At 37.6% G+C, this 16366-nt stretch overlaps 1 protein-coding gene across 1 annotated transcript; it reads left to right on the top strand.

Annotated features, from left to right (window-relative positions):
* Positions 1–463: 463 nt before the first annotated feature.
* Positions 464–5872, top strand: LOC137743216 (subtilisin-like protease SBT5.4). Its single transcript, XM_068483100.1, has 11 exons — positions 464–547; positions 649–758; positions 847–944; positions 1037–1201; positions 1990–2098; positions 3354–3903; positions 4215–4312; positions 4385–4630; positions 4720–4834; positions 4909–5122; positions 5212–5872. Exons 1-11 carry the CDS (start codon positions 464–466, stop codon positions 5751–5753), a joined length of 2331 nt encoding a protein of 776 aa, XP_068339201.1. The 3' UTR covers positions 5754–5872.
* Positions 5873–16366: the final 10494 nt, after the last annotated feature.

Here is a 16366-nt window from a genome sequence, read left to right as displayed (position 1 = left end):
AAAAGCAGATTAATTGATGCTAAATAGTAAATACTGATTTCTTGTACTTAATTTCTTGTCAAATTCAATCACAATCTCAAACTTCATATATAATCCAGCAAAATAGTGTTTGACTAATGGAGAACATAGTTATTTGCAAAATAGTCAATTGCCCTTTTTTGAGACCACTGATTTTTACACCAAAAATTTCGAAATCTCATCCAACCATATATCCAGATAAAATAAATAAATAAAACTGTTTGCAATGTTTTTTTTTTTTTTTTTAATTATATCTCCCCAAAATTACTCAAATTCCCTTAAAAGGTAACTTTCAAATTGGAGGAAATTCCACCACTTTCCGTTATTAATGCAGAAGGAGGAAGCAATTTTTGCTTCCAAAAACAGGCAAAAACGGAGTTTTAAAAACAGGAGAAGGAAGAGCCTCTTTCTACGCACACTTCTTCTCTTTACAAAATATTGGCAGATGGGAAATTCAATTCTCCCTTCTTTTCTTCTCTCAGTTCTTCTCATCTCCTTGTTTCATATTCCAGCACATGCTGCCAAAAGTGTATGCATGCATTGCATTCTTTCATTTCGCCGAATTAAGTTTTTGAAGTTTCGGTCTGGTCAAATTTCACTAATGGCCTTGAAATGATTTCTTTGTTTCAGTCTTACATTGTGTACTTAGGAGCAGGTCCTCATGTTCTGGACCCTTTGTCCGCCGATCTCGATAGCGTGACAAATTCTCATTACAATCTTCTTGGAACAGTTTTGGGAAGGTATATGCATTCTGTGTAGGGTTTGAATTTTCTCCCCATGCTAATATCGTTGGATTTTTTTTTTCATTTGTTCCAATTTGTTCAACAGCAATGAAAGGGCACAGGAATCAATATTTTACTCATATACGAGAAATATCAATGGCTTTGCTGCAATTTTGGATGATGAGGAGGCTGCTCAGATTGCAAGTAATATTTCTATTTGCAGCTTCCTTTTCTTTCCTACGTTACTTTTCTTTTTTTCTTTTTTTTTTTCACAATGCATTTTCTGTGAACTGCAGAGGATCCAAATGTTGTGTCTGTTTTCCCAAACAGAGGAAGAACACTACACACAACTCGTTCATGGGATTTTCTTCAATTGGAAGAAAACGGCGAAATCCGGGCCGGCTCTATTTGGAAGAAGGCACGGTTAGGTGCAAATACAATTATCGGAAACCTTGATACTGGTAATCTTAATTATTTTGTTGCTTTACAATTTAGGTTAAATTGTACTATTTGAAGTGTAAAATCGACCACATTCCTTGCTTTCCTTGATATATTTCTGCACCAATAGATGTTGCATGAGTATTTGACCTAACCACATTAGTTCAACGTTTTTCATATTATATAAAAGTTCAGGGAAGTGATATATGATAGTTTAGCTTCAAATGTTATAATTTTTTAAAAACCTACCAACCCAAATGATTTTTGACCTAACCATAATGATTTTGACCAAACCACTTTCATATTTTAAAGCATTTTGCAAGTTGATGTCAAATTCTCTGAATTATAAACAAACCAAATGTAATCCTTTTTTGTTTTACTTCACTACAAAAAGAGAATTTATTTGTTAGAAATTAACTGCAGTAAGAAATGCAGATCAGTCGAGATTGTGCTTCTAATTTCTTCATCATTGGAATTTTCTCGGAAATATGAACAAATTAATTTGGCTGTAGAATTTTAATTAAAATAGAATTGGAAGGATATTCTAAACAGACAAGAAATTGATACAAAATTTATAATTTATATACGATTATTGTCTATTTAAGGTCTTTTAGTTCTATTCCTGAATAAAAATTTATAACTAGTTTTATTTCTGAATATTTCTTTTCTTTGGCATATTTTCTCCATGCGTTCTAGTAATTTTCCATTATGTATAGCATATTATTTGGTGGGCAACACTAGTCATTTGTCAATCATGCTTTCTGACATTTTCTTGTTGGGTGCTATGTTTTCTTTATTGGTTTTGTGATAGGTGTTTGGCCGGAATCAAAGAGCTTTAGCGATGAAGGGATGGGACCAATCCCATTTAAATGGCGTGGAATCTGTCAGCTGGACACCAAAGATGGTTCTCGTTGCAATAGGTCCATTCTCTTCTCCACTTCTTGCTCTTTTTTCTCAGAGACTTCATTTTTTTAAGTAGATTACATCGTTTTAAGGGTTCATTGGTCCCAATTTGTATATTCAGTTAATTTAGAATCTTGATATGTAAGGTGAAAATACCAAAAAGTTGTAATCGAATCGTACTCAAGTCCGTCTCTTATTCGGACGACTACTGACCGCTAATATATGTTGATGCCTTATTGCATAAATAGTTAGAAATTACTCATTCATGCAAGCAGTTATCATTAGCGTTGTCCATTAAATACTTGCCCACTTAATGTGTGCGCGCTAACGACCTGCCTTGATATTTCATTTATTAGGCACTTGTTTAAAATATGTGCAAGTGAACGGCTGTTCTTAGCACTTCACTTATTAAACACTTGCCCGAGTAATGTAGGATAGGTTCTCACCAATATGTTGGTTTCTACTACTTAGGAACAGCTTTCATTCACGTGGAAAGTGATTGGGTAATTGACTTTTGAAAAGTGAAATAGCATACGTTGGGAATTGTCGAGCTACATCTATCTAAAACGCGAACTTTAATATAAAGTTTGAAAACAAAGGTGGGTCCTTGGTACAAAGTTCCCTAAAGTTGTGTCTCCCACCTCTTTTTCCAGTGTTGTATATATTTTAGCAATTTATCACATATCATGTTGGAGAAAAACTTTTTATTGTACTCAGAACAAAGAATTCATTATATGTTATTAAAAATGTTGAAGAAAGTTTTATTTTTGAAATGTTATTCCACTTGTATAATAACATGTAGTGTATTATTCCATAGTTTGGGCACACTACAAAATTTCTCCAGGTTGGACGGCAAGAATATTTTGGAATTGTGATGGCAAAAATATGTTTTGGGCGTCATCAAAAGAAAATGTTTAGATGACAAGAAAAGCAATTTCCTCACTTATATCCACATTTAGAGGCTTTTGTTTGGCCAACTGTACCCAATAAAACTGGAAAATAAGTCAAACGGATCATTGTTTATTTTGTACATTTGCATCACATGCAGACGTAATACCAACTATGCTAGTAATGTTTGTATCATACAAAATCATTTGGGTTTGAACTAATCTAATCCAATTAAACAATTATTTACCAGTTAATATCATATTTAGATCTGTTGCTGTGTTTTGTTCATTTGCTTAATGCACATCACATCGTTATTTAATTTCGTTAATGATGTTGTTTAACTAGGCGATAATGGCTAATTAATTCGGATTAACACCTATGTAGGAAGCTGATCGGAGCAAGGTACTTCAGCAAAGGATACGCCGCGTATGCTTCCATGGTTAACTCCACTGCAGCCAAGTCCATCCAGCCCAACGCTCGTGACCATTCCGGTCATGGCTCACACACCCTTTCAACGGCAGGTGGTAATTTTGTTCCTAGAGTAAGTGTTTTCGGTAATGGCAATGGCACTGCAAAGGGTGGATCCCCAAAAGCTCGCGTGGCTGCGTATAAAGTATGCTGGCCTCCAATCAATGGCAACGAGTGCTTCGATGCAGACATCTTGGCCGCATTTGAAGCTGCAATTAATGACGGTGTTGATGTGCTCTCGGTGTCTCTTGGTGGTGAAGCTGCGGAGTTTTTAAGTGATGGGATTGCAATAGGGTCCTTCCATGCTGTTCAGAAGGGGATTACCGTGGTGAGCTCAGCTGGGAATTCAGGTCCTACTCCTGGGTCAGTGTCGAATGTGTCACCGTGGATGCTCACAGTTGGAGCTAGCACAATTGATCGCGAGTTCACCAGTTATGTTACTCTTGGCAACAAGAAGCATCTCAAGGTATATAAATCTAACACCCTAATCGCTAGTCGTGTGTTTATTGTAACGAGTAATGCTACAGGGGTCACATTAATCTATGACATGATATGGTAGTCGGTGTGCAAATACACAGTTTTATGTAAACAATTAACCCTAATCGCTGTTAGTCTGTTCATCATCATGAATAATGCTAGAGAAATCACATTGATTTACAACACGAACAGTTTAACATCCTTACCATATTCTTTTAGGCATTGTACTTGGAATGAAATCCTTTACAAGTATGAAATTTCTTCTCGTTGTACTGATAGTATTCCAACGTCTGTTACTAGGGAGCAAGTCTTTCCTCTGCAGCATTGCCAGCTAAAAAGTTCTACCCATTGATAAGTGCATGCGATGCTAAAGCTGCTAATGCGTCTGGTTATGAAGCGTGAGTAACATCAATTTTCAATGATATGCCGTTCATAATGTACATTAACTGTATCTTCTCGAACTTCTTCAGCCATCTCTGCAAACCTGGAACCCTCGATAAAAAGAAGGCAAAGGGGAAAATTTTGGTTTGCGTTCGAGGGCAAAATCCAAGAGCCGACAAGGGTCAACAAGCTATTCTTGCAGGCGCTGTTGGTATGATTTTGGTTAATGATAAGCTAAGCGGGAATGAAATCATAGCTGATCCTCACTTGCTTCCTGCTTCACACGTTAATTATTCTGACGGAAAATCTGTCTTTGCCTACATGAAGTCGACCAAGTACATATACTGATCTTTCGTTACGTGTTTTTTTTTACCTGAAAATTTCATGATTAATTCTAGCCTCTCATTCAATGAAAATCCATCAGGAATCCTACGGCTTACATTAATCGTGTAAAGACGGAACAAGGAACAAAGCCAGCTCCATTTATGGCTTCATTCTCTTCGAGGGGACCTAACGCCATTGAGCAGTCAATCCTTAAGGTATTCCTTTGAAATTATTATGTATAAGGCTTCTTCAAATTAGTCTATCTAACTTATTCTTGTTTGCACATCAGCCTGATATCACAGCGCCAGGAGTGAGTATAATTGCTGCTTATACTCAAGCAACCGGGCCAACTGGTCAGAAGTTCGATAACCGGCGTGTATCTTTCAATACACAATCCGGAACTTCCATGTCGTGCCCTCATGTATCTGGAATTGTCGGTCTTTTGAAAACCCTTCACCCGACATGGAGCCCTGCAGCTATTAAATCTGCAATCATGACCACCGGTACAAGTTTCCCCTTCTGATTTAAGGCACCATAATTTTGTCACACTTGTGTTCGAATGGTTAAGTTTATTCGCTGGTTCCTTCTGCAGCAAGAAAACGAGATAACAGCAAGGGCACAATGCTGGACTCATCCAAAGCCAGAGCAACACCGTTTGCTTATGGTGCAGGACATGTTCAACCAAACCGTGCGATGGACCCTGGACTTGTTTATGACCTAACTACCGATGATTACTTAAACTTCTTATGCGCTCGTGGCTACAATGCAACGCTGCTCAAAGTGTTTTCTAAAGAGCCACACAAATGTTCCAAGGCATATAGTCTTTCTGATTTTAACTATCCTTCTATAACAGTTCCCAATCTCCGTGACACGCCAGTGACCGTGACTAGAAGGGTTAAGAACGTCGGCTCTCCAGGCACATATGTAGTTCGTATTAAGGAACCGGTGGGAGTTTCTGTTACAGTTAAGCCTAGTACCTTGCAATTCAAGAGCAGTGGCGAAGAGAAGAAGTTCAAGGTTGTTCTGAAGCCTAAGGTTCAAGGGCCTGAAGACTACGTATTTGGAGAGTTAAATTGGATGGATGGGAAGCACAATGTCAGGAGTCCTATTGTTGTCATGCACTATCAGAGATGACAAAGTAGTTCAATTCATGTTCATCATTGTTTAGAGCCTTCAAGATATCTGAATTTTAGGCTAGGAAGATGTATTTATTCGTCTTTTCTGTCATTCGGAAAAGATTTACTTATCGAAAACATCAGTGCAAAATAAGGGGAATAAAGAAGTTGAAGTATTCAGTTGGTTATCATGGTACACATGTTCTATAAATTTCATAGTTATGTCAACTTCTGCAATTCTTGAAGAAGAGAAGAAGAACCTGCAGGGATTGCAAGTACTTAGCTAATTACGCTTACCCCGCGTTTCGATGAGGAAATTTAAGGATTATAATTTTTATTCCAAAGTCGTATCTTTATTTATTTTTTCATCTGTACAAAATTACAAGAAGTATGAAGTTACACAACCAACACTCCAAACAACCATATTAGATACTCATACACCACGAACGAACGCCAACCCCCTGTTAAACTTAAGCAACCACACACCATGAACCAAAATAGATAGGAACTTCATACTCGGAGATGCACCACGAAAATATGAAATAGCATCGTATTCAAGTGCCAGAACCTGATAGTTTCATTTGAACACAACTTTCAGCGTCTTTAAAAATAGAAATACCCTGATTAATTAATATAACAAGTAGAGGTGTCAAAACAGATTAGAAAAAGGGAATCATCAGTCAGTAGGAAAAAGAATTAAATAGTAAGGAGGACGGGAAAGAGTAGATACAAAAACAACAGAAAGTTGACCAGCTCGGAGACCAGTGATGAGATGGCGGTGTTTACTGAGAGATGGTACTGCTTCACCAGAGGAAGTAGCAGATTTCGTGGGATGCCGCCATGAAAATAGAGTTTGGTATCGATTCATCTCTCAGCGAATAGATCAAGTACATACAGATTGCAAAGCAGGTGGTGTTTTACTTTTTTTTGGTAAGAAGAAGAAGAAGATGGACAGTTGGGGTGCTAAGATGGAAAGCTCTAATTTATAGAGAGGCTAGATGGAAGTTGACTATGAGTCGAATGTTAGTTGAGCACAAATAATATGTGAGTATATGCTAAGGAGACCAAAATTTTTTAACCAAATTTGCAAACGAAATGATATGGTTGTAGATGATTGGATTATTAATTAAGTATCGATTAACGGTTTGTTTCTTATTGGTGACACATCATTTGGTTTGCAATTTGGTTTAAAAACTTTGATCTTCCTAGCATCACTCATAATATGTGGACTCTTAAGGGTATGCGTAAATACACCTAAATAAAAGAGTTTGCCAACTCACCACTTAGTCTCGAATTTTAGGGTGAATGTTCCGCTTCTGTCAATCTTTGTTAGAATATCAAAATCATCATTTGCTGGCACGTGATAATTTTCTTCATGCGTATTGACACCACTCCAAGACCCCTAGACAACTTACGACTTGGGGTAAGAATTTCGTTAACTATGTACAACTTGTTTTAGAGGAAGAAAAACATACGTTCACGGTTTTAGTCAACTGAGTTCTTTCCCGGCCTTAAGTCATTTAGCGGTCTTTAAGTGGAAAATCTTTGAAAAATGACTCACATCTGTCGTTGCAAATGACACATTTTTTTACTCAAACTTTGTAACGAAAATTAATGGAAGTGGTACAATCACACTAAAACATATACAATACGAACGGTAAATGACAAGAAAATTTGGGTGGTATTTGTGTCCATCCCTAATTGTCCGTGTTTAAGCTATGCATTTGACATGTCCTTGATGATGAAGGTTAGAATAAACCTAGGAGGTCAAAATTAAGACTAGGAAAACGGATAGCCAAGTATGTCTCAAAAGAATAAGCAGCAGCAAGAGATGCTGACCAAATTACGAAATAGCTCAGGCAATTGTCCGACTGTCAATGAATTAAACTTGTTCTTAACTACAATCTGTTAGAGAATTATTTGAGAAAATGTTACAAGACGATCCTATACACAAATAATTCTGTATTTTCCGGCTACATTCAGCCCGAAAGAGGGTCACTTGCTCAAGAAACTGTTCACAAATAGACTTTGGAAAATCTGCTGCAAAAAAAAAAAAAACCAATTACTGCGAGTATTTTGGCTTCGGAGGACAGTAAATTTTGGATCCACTTTTTCCATGAAAAAAGCCAGACTGAAGATTCGCTGCATGAAAACTCACATCAAACATCTCATCTCTCTTAACTTTTCTCTCTTCGTTGCAGGGAAGCAGACATGAAACTCTTTCACAAGCAACCACGTGATTTAATTTCCGGATTCTAAAGGACGATGAAGTGTTAGTATGTAAGTTGTTAAGCTGATTAAAACATAATATAAGGTTGTTATGTGTGTTATGTCTCAGCTCATAGGCTGAGCTATTGTGTAAATCTGTGATGTGTTGATTAAGTCTCATAGGGCTTATCATTTGACAAGTGTCTTGATCTTAAGATAGGTTGTAATGGTTGGTTGAGATTGAATTGAGGATATGTCTCTCTCTCTCTCTCCCCTACCAGTTAAGTGACTCTTCGAGCTACACTGCTCAGCAAGAAATACAATGATAGTTGATGAAGAGCTGTGCTCTGTGTGTTTCTTCTCTCTCTGATTTCATCTTCAAACCTTTACAAAATATTTGTTTCGAATCTTGTTAGGCTTAGTTGTGTAGTTGTATAGCTCGGATTCTAACATGGCCTCAGAGCCGAGTTTGATCTAAACCTTCTGGGCGTTGTTTCTACGAGTGGGTGCGCTCGGATTCACAGCAAAAGCTTATTGCAGTGATTTGAGTGTCTAGTATGGCTGGATCTGGAGGAGGAGATCTTCGGGCTCCAGTTTTCAATGGCGAGAATTTTGATTTCTGGCAAATCAAAATGAAGACCATCTTTCGCTCGTATGAGCTGTGGAATATGGTGGAGAGTGGGTACAGAGCTCCGATGAAGGAGGAGGAACTCACAGAGGCGGAGAGGAAGCTGCTGCGTGAGAATGTCGTTAAGGATGCTAGAGCACTGGGTATTATTCAAGGTGCAGTTTCAGATCAAATTTTCCCGAGGATCGCAACTCAGGAAAGTGCGAAGGCTGCGTGGGACATTCTGAAACAAGAGTTCGTTGGTGATAAACAAGTAAGATCCGTGAAACTCCAAGGTCTTAGGCGAGATTTTGAATACACTCGCATGAATGATAGTGAATCTCTTTCTGTGTATATTGCTAAATTGTTTGATCTGATTAATCAAATGAAGAGCTATGGTGAGGATCTGAGTAATCAAAGAATTGTTCAGAAATTGTTAATTAGTTTACCTAAGTCCTATGATAGTATTGCAGCTGTGATAGAGAATACTAAGGATTTAGACACCATAGATGCACAGGATGTTGTAGCTATTTTGAAGGGGTATGAACAAAGGTTGGATAGACATGGAGAGAGTAGTATGGAGAAAGCATTTGCTAGTTTGAAATTTGTTCCGAAGTCTAATAGGTTCACTGGTCAGCCAAACAGTAACAAATATCACAAGAATTTTAAGCCAAAAGAGAAACAATGGAGTAACAAGGGTGATTGGAGTAATAAGGGTGGATTCACTGTGAAAAATGAGGCAAACAACACTGGGGATAAGTGTAAGTTCTGTGATAAACTTCATTATGGAGAGTGTTGGCTTAAAAACAAAGTTAAGTGTCACAAGTGCAACAAAATTGGGCATATTGCAAGGTATTGTAATATGAACAAGGCTGTGCAGCATGTGAACTTTGCTAATCAGGTTGAAGAAACTGGGAATTTGTTTTATGCAAATCATTCTGGAGAAGTGAGGAAGATAAGTGATGAATGGTATATAGATAGTGGATGTAGTAACCATATGACATCCAGAGAAGATCTACTTGTTGATATAGACAGGAAAGTGAAAGCCAAAGTCCAAGTTGGCACTGGAGTTTTGGTTGAAGTTGAAGGGAAGGGTACACTGATCATTGAAACTGTAAAGGGTCGAAGATATATAAAAGAAGTTATGTTAGTACCTGGTCTTGCAGAAAATCTGTTAAGTGTGGGACAAATGACTGAGCACGGTTACTTTCTTTTATTTGGAGATTACAAAGTGGATGTGTTTGATGATAGATCCTTACAAAATCTGGTGGTCAGTGTGAAGCAGAAAGGAAACAGATGTTTTCCTTTATTTCTCAACACAAACAAGGAGTTTGCATTGAGGACAAATGTGCAGGAGTGTGTTAGAATTTGGCACAAGAGGTTTGGTCACTTAAATTTCAGAAGTCTCAAACTGTTACAGAGTCAAGAGATGGTTTTGGGGCTGCCTGAAATCCAAGACAGTGAAACTGTGTGTCAAAGTTGTGCACTGGGGAAAAATCACAGGGAACCATTTCCCAAAGAATCAATGTGGAGAGCAAAGGAACCACTTGAGCTAATACACTCAGATGTGTGTGGTCCCATGCAAACATCAAGTTTGAGTGGCAATCGATACTTCATTACATTTATAGATGACTATTCAAGAATGTGCTGGGTATACTTCTTGAGAAACAAATCTGAGGCTTTCTATGTGTTTAAGAAATTTAAAGCCATGGTTGAGCTTCAAAGTGGATATCATATTAAGAAGCTAAGAACAGATAGAGGAGGAGAGTTCAACTCAAACGAGTTTGGCAAATTCTGTGAAGACTTGGGGATAGAAAGACAGCTCACAATTGCATACTCTCCACAACAAAATGGAGTAGCAGAAAGGAAAAACAGGACAATTGTGGAGATGGCAAAATGCATGATCTTTGAGAAAGCACTTCCATACAGTCTCTGGTGTGAAGCAGTAAACACATCTGTTTATCTGCTAAACAGGAGTCCTACAAAAGCAGTGAAGAACACTACACCTTTTGAGAAGTTTAGTGGAAGAAAACCTGGGGTTAAACACTTGAAAGTGTTTGGTTCAGTTTGTTATTCACTTATTCCAGGGAATCTAAGACACAAATTAGAAGAAACAAGTGTTATGGGTGTGTTTATTGGATATGGCACTTGTGAAAAGGGGTATAGGATACTGAATCCTTTAACTCAAAAGGTTCTGTTATCTCGAGATGTAATTTTTGATGAGAATGGTAGATGGGACTGGGAGAAAAACAAAGTCAAGGAAGTTTGTATTCCTTTATCTGCAGTTGAATCTTCAGAGTTTGATAGAATTGATGAGTTGACTGATGTTCATGCACAAGAAGAATCTGATGGGTCTCAAATTCAAGCTGGAAGTCCTTCAGTTACTGCTATTTGTGAGTCAAGTAGTTCACTGGTCTCACCTCAGTATGATAATACTCCACTGAGGTATAGGAACTTGAGTGAGATCTATGAGAGGTGTCACTTATGTATTGTTGAACCTGAATCATTTGATGAAGCTGCACAGGATGCAGCTTGGAACAAGGCAATGCAGGATGAAATGAATATGATTGAGAAAAATCAGTCATGGGAGTTGGTGAGAAGACCTTCAAATAAGCCTGTGATTGGGGTAAAATGGGTGTATAAAACAAAGCTGAATTTGGATGGAACAGTGCAGAAGAACAAGGCTAGACTTGTTGCAAAAGGCTATGCACAAAAGCCTGGGATTGATTTTAATGAGACTTTTGCACCTGTTGCAAGGTTAGACACTGTTAGAACGCTGATTGCACTGGCAGCAAAGAATAAATGGAAGTTATTTCAACTAGATGTGAAGTCAGCTTTTCTGAATGGAGTATTAGAAGAGGAAGTATATGTTGAACAGCCAGATGGGTTTGTGGTGCAAGGAGAGGAAGAAAAGGTTTACAGATTACATAAAGCCTTGTATGGTCTAAAACAGGCACCTAGGGCCTGGTATGGTATAGATTCATATCTAATGCTCTGTGGATTTAAGAAAAGCATCAGTGAGGCAACTCTGTATACCAAGTACAAGGGAGACACAGATTTGATCATAGTATCCATCTATGTCGATGACATTATATACACTGGAAATTGTCAAGAGTTAATGGATGGTTTTAAAGCTGAGATGATGCATAAGTATGAGATGACAGATCTTGGTCTGTTACATCACTTTCTTGGAATGGGAGTGATCCAAACTGAGGAGTGTATCTTTATTCATCAGAGAAATTATGCCTTATCTCTTCTGAAGAAATTCGGATTACAGAATTGCAAATTAGTACATACTCCTTTGGTTCCAAGTGATAAACTGAGAAAAGAAGATGGAAGTGGAAATGCAGATGAAGCTCAGTATAGACAGATTGTAGGTAGTCTGCTGTATCTCACAGCAACTAGGCCCGATATAATGTATGCTGCCTGTCTCTTAGCTCGGTTTATGCATTGTCCTACTAACAAGCACTATGGAACAGCAAAGAGAGTATTGAGATATGTTCAAGGAACTCTTGATTTTGGTTTGGAATACAAGAAAGGTGAAGGAACACTCTTAATGGGATACTGTGACAGTGACTGGAGTGGCTCAGAGGATGATATGAAAAGCACATCCGGGTATGCTTTTACTTTTGGAAATGGGATTTTCTCTTGGTCTTCAGTCAAGCAACAATGTGTTGCATTATCTACAGCTGAAGCAGAGTATATCAGTGCTTCTGAAGCAACAGCACAGGCTACTTGGTTGAGATTTGTTCTAGAGGATTTTGGTGAAATGCAAACTGTTGCAACACCAATGAATTGTGACAATACATCAGCCATAGCCATCACCAAGAATCCCATCTTTCATCAGAAAACCAAGCATATAAACAGAAGATATCACTTCATAAAGGAAGCATTGCAGCAAGGAGTAATTGATTTGATTCACTGTCCTACTAAGGAGCAACTAGCAGATATCTTTACAAAAGCATTGGCAAGGGAGCAGTTCACTTACTTGAGAAATCTTCTTGGGGTGAAATCAGTTCACAACTTAAAGGGGAGTGTTAGTATGTAAGTTGTTAAGCTGATTAAAACATAATATAAGGTTGTTATGTGTGTTATGTCTCAGCTCATAGGCTGAGCTATTGTGTAAATCTGTGATGTGTTGATTAAGTCTCATAGGGCTTATCATTTGACAAGTGTCTTGATCTTAAGATAGGTTGTAATGGTTGGTTGAGATTGAATTGAGGATATGTCTCTCTCTCTCTCTCCCCTACCAGTTAAGTGACTCTTCGAGCTACACTGCTCAGCAAGAAATACAATGATAGTTGATGAAGAGCTGTGCTCTGTGTGTTTCTTCTCTCTCTGATTTCATCTTCAAACCTTTACAAAATATTTGTTTCGAATCTTGTTAGGCTTAGTTGTGTAGTTGTATAGCTCGGATTCTAACATGAAGCACATGAAACTCCTGCATAAGTGCAGCGGCCGTAGGTATACCCTAGCTTCTTTCACATGGACACCATACGAGTCTACAAAGAATTATGATTCCACCTACCAAACCAAAAAAAGGAACAAGGATAGACAAAACAATTTCAGGCAATTCTGATTGACGAAACAGATACCGAAGATTATTGCGATGATAAATTACGCACCGATTGTCGTCATTCAAATGTGCACTAAACACTGTTGTGATGATTGATTCACTTGCAATTTGGATTCCTGGAGAAAATTTAAGCAGAGCAGTCCAATTGAAAAAAATGCAGCACATAAGAACAAAATTTCACTTACAAATTGCAATTTGGATTCCTTGAGAAGGCAAATTTCAATAGAAAATCATCCATAAATGCTGCTAGTATACGAAAGAACGTCATATATCGCCCTAACCAGCCTCTAGAGACCAGTGCCATTGTCTCTAAACTTTAATCTCTAGCAGCCTCCCACACTCTTACTGCAAATGCAAGTTCACATGCCAAGTTTAATAATTAAAGGAAAGCAGAAACAGTAGGAACACAAATTGGCTTGATTCAAACAAGGTATCACTAAATCCCTATAAAACATGACAAGCAAAGAGGCAGGCACATGTTGTGAACATTTGCTCAAATATTTCGAACTGTATATACCAACCTGTGCTGATCATTAGACATCTAGTAATATTCAATTTGTGATGCTTGTCATGTCTTGGCCAACAATGATGTTCTGGAGTGCAATGATGCAAGGGTTACCATGTCAAGATAAGTTATGACAAGCCATGCCAAGCGTGCAATATGCATGCCATGGCATGTCATCGCATGCCCACAACGATGTTTTGGTGTGCCATGATGCAAGGGTTAGTGTGTCAAGACAAGTAATGACATGCACCTTATTTGCAGGTGTTCTTACTGGTAAGAACATGTTCAATATATTCTTCACTGATTATGTGGTTTTCTAACACCAAAGCTTCTTATAAATAGAAATCTGTGGTGCGAAAAGGATTCCAAAGTTTCTTTTTGTAGCTTCGGTGATAGTGCATCAGCTGAACCGTTACTTCCAGTCACGTATGAAACCATCAAGTGAGATAAGTACCGAACTTTCTAACATATATTTCAATCACTTTAGCTGTAATAATTGGCTCTATGAAAATGAGGCGTTGAACTTTGTTACTGGTTCTGCAATGGCAAAGCACTCCAATAAATTAACTTTATAAGAAAATTAACTAACAAGGACTTGGCCATGCGTAGTTCTACTTACCAAATGACTGGAAAATTAGTAGTTCCTATAACTTTAGAGATATGAAACCCAAATTGCACGCCTTTGTGTAGTCAAACTGAGAGTCTGCATGAAGTTCGCAGCCTGAGCAGTGTGAAGGAAGTAATATCAATTAGAAATAAGTATAAATCCAATGCACCCAATCCAAAAGTGAGAAAAAAAAACTTACCAATTGGTATGCCAGGTTGAAGAAATCTGGCAATCATAAGCAAGACTTCTTCGAGAAAAATTTTCAACTGCGAAGAACATTCTCTATAGAATTGGCACCGTTCTTTGGCATCAGGGACATTCTACAGACAAACTTGAACAGCCTATAAAATGTGGTAACACCAAACAGATCACATTCCTCTTTTCATCTTTCTACCGCATTTTAGTTTTATTACTCTTTTGTTTTGACTTAGAGAACAAAGTTACCTCATATGCGCATACAATGCCAAGGTCATCGAGGCAGTACAAGTTGTTGTGTAACTTCTTTTGAAGCATCTTTATATTGTCCTTGATGTCTTGGTACTGACTTGGCAGTTGCTCTTGCAACTCCAACTCAGAAGCATACTGTCTATGAAATTAAATACCTCTTAGTGTATTCAGAAGTACAGTAAGTAGAAGCTAAGACATAAGTCTTAACATATTCTGTGAACGAAAGATATGATACGACGTGGGACTACCTTCGACAGCAGAGCTTCCATCTTTTCTTTCAAATCCAAATAGGCGGACCATGCTTGCTCGTAAAACCTACATTTGTGGACTGCTGAGGGAACAAATGTTTTGATTTCAGTCATGTCTTCTACAGTGTAAACCTGCATCGGCCCGTCTCAAGATATTTAGACAACAAAACTGTGACTAAGTCTAATAATAAATGGAGAATAATCATAACCAAACCTCAAAATACCTGAGCATTCAAGATGCTTTCAAGTGCAGATATTTAAGCCTCAGAATCCATGGCGGACGAGACACTAGAAATTCGAAAGGATCTCTTGAATATTTTGCATAACAGATCGTAGAATTTCACTAGCTATGAAGCACCAATATCTGACCGTTTCTAAGTTGAAGATTGCTGGTAGCGCGATGACATTCGTCAAAGATGATCAAGCTAAACATTTCTAAGTTGAAGAAAGCATTCATCATGACATCCAAGAGAACCTGTGGTGTCATGACCAGTATCTGCAGCATAAGAAGAAAATAAATCAGTGATTAGTTCTAAATCTCGGAAATAGTTTGTACAAAAAAAGCTGATTAAGCATCGAGTAATGATTACTTGAAAACCGAAGAAAATTAAACTTACATCATGTCCGGCACAATCCCATTCGTTGTTGGCCATTTAACATTTCGAGGAAGTTGGGATTATGCCTTGTATAAGGCTGCCATGGAATCTAGAAAATTCATATTATGTAATGCAAATTAAATAATTTGGAATAAGCCAGAAGTGATGCAGAAAAGCCAGAAATTATATAAACTCATACAAACTTAATGATTTTGTTTGAAGGGTGACACGCCTCAACCTAGATATTCAAATGACATCTGGATGGCATGTGCTGACCGACACTCGAGAGTGACAAAAGTCATAATTATATGAATATGCAAGAACATAAGAAAACATGTAATTGAGAAGTTGCATGAAAAACAACAATCATAAAGAATATACAAACGCTAATGAAATAGCAACGATAAAACATTAGTCATAATATAAGGATAAATTGGATAATATCCAACTGTTAACAATCTGAAAGAAAGGATGCACGAATATGTTGAGAGCATACAACTAAACAAGAGTGTTAGTGAAATGAAAGACATTAAGTTACAATTATACATAAAAAGGTCATATGTTGAGAGGAGAACACAAGATCACTAGAAAGGAAATGCCTCGATGCTTGGGTCGTATTCCTCATCACTAGGACTTGAAGGGGGCACAAAAACAAAAGGTGAGTGGATTAGAGTTTATAATAATAGTAATAATAAGAAAACCATTATATATCTAAACATACTAACCCCACCATTTTGAAAACAATATAATACTACATACTAGGTTTTTCCTAAACTGTGACATTCCCTGCAACACAATTTCCTTGTTAATTGTGAAATCTTTCATCCTTCTAAGCTTT

Source organism: Pyrus communis, chromosome 8 (genome assembly GCF_963583255.1).
Source record: "Pyrus communis chromosome 8, drPyrComm1.1, whole genome shotgun sequence".
Classification (NCBI taxonomy): Eukaryota; Viridiplantae; Streptophyta; class Magnoliopsida; order Rosales; family Rosaceae; genus Pyrus; species Pyrus communis.
This window is presented reverse-complemented; position numbering and strand designations above follow the sequence as displayed.

What these genes read in the sequence shown, in the direction of transcription:
- LOC137743216 (XM_068483100.1), top strand. Translation starts at nt 464, where the DNA reads ATGGGAAATTCAATTCTCCCTTCTTTTCTTCTCTCAGTTCTTCTCATC. An exon ending in GCCTACATGAAGTCGACCAA is followed by an intron (nt 4,631 to 4,719) that starts GTACATATACTG and finishes AAAATCCATCAG; the next exon opens with GAATCCTACGGCTTACATTA. An exon ending in ATCTGCAATCATGACCACCG is followed by an intron (nt 5,123 to 5,211) that starts GTACAAGTTTCC and finishes TTCCTTCTGCAG; the next exon opens with CAAGAAAACGAGATAACAGC.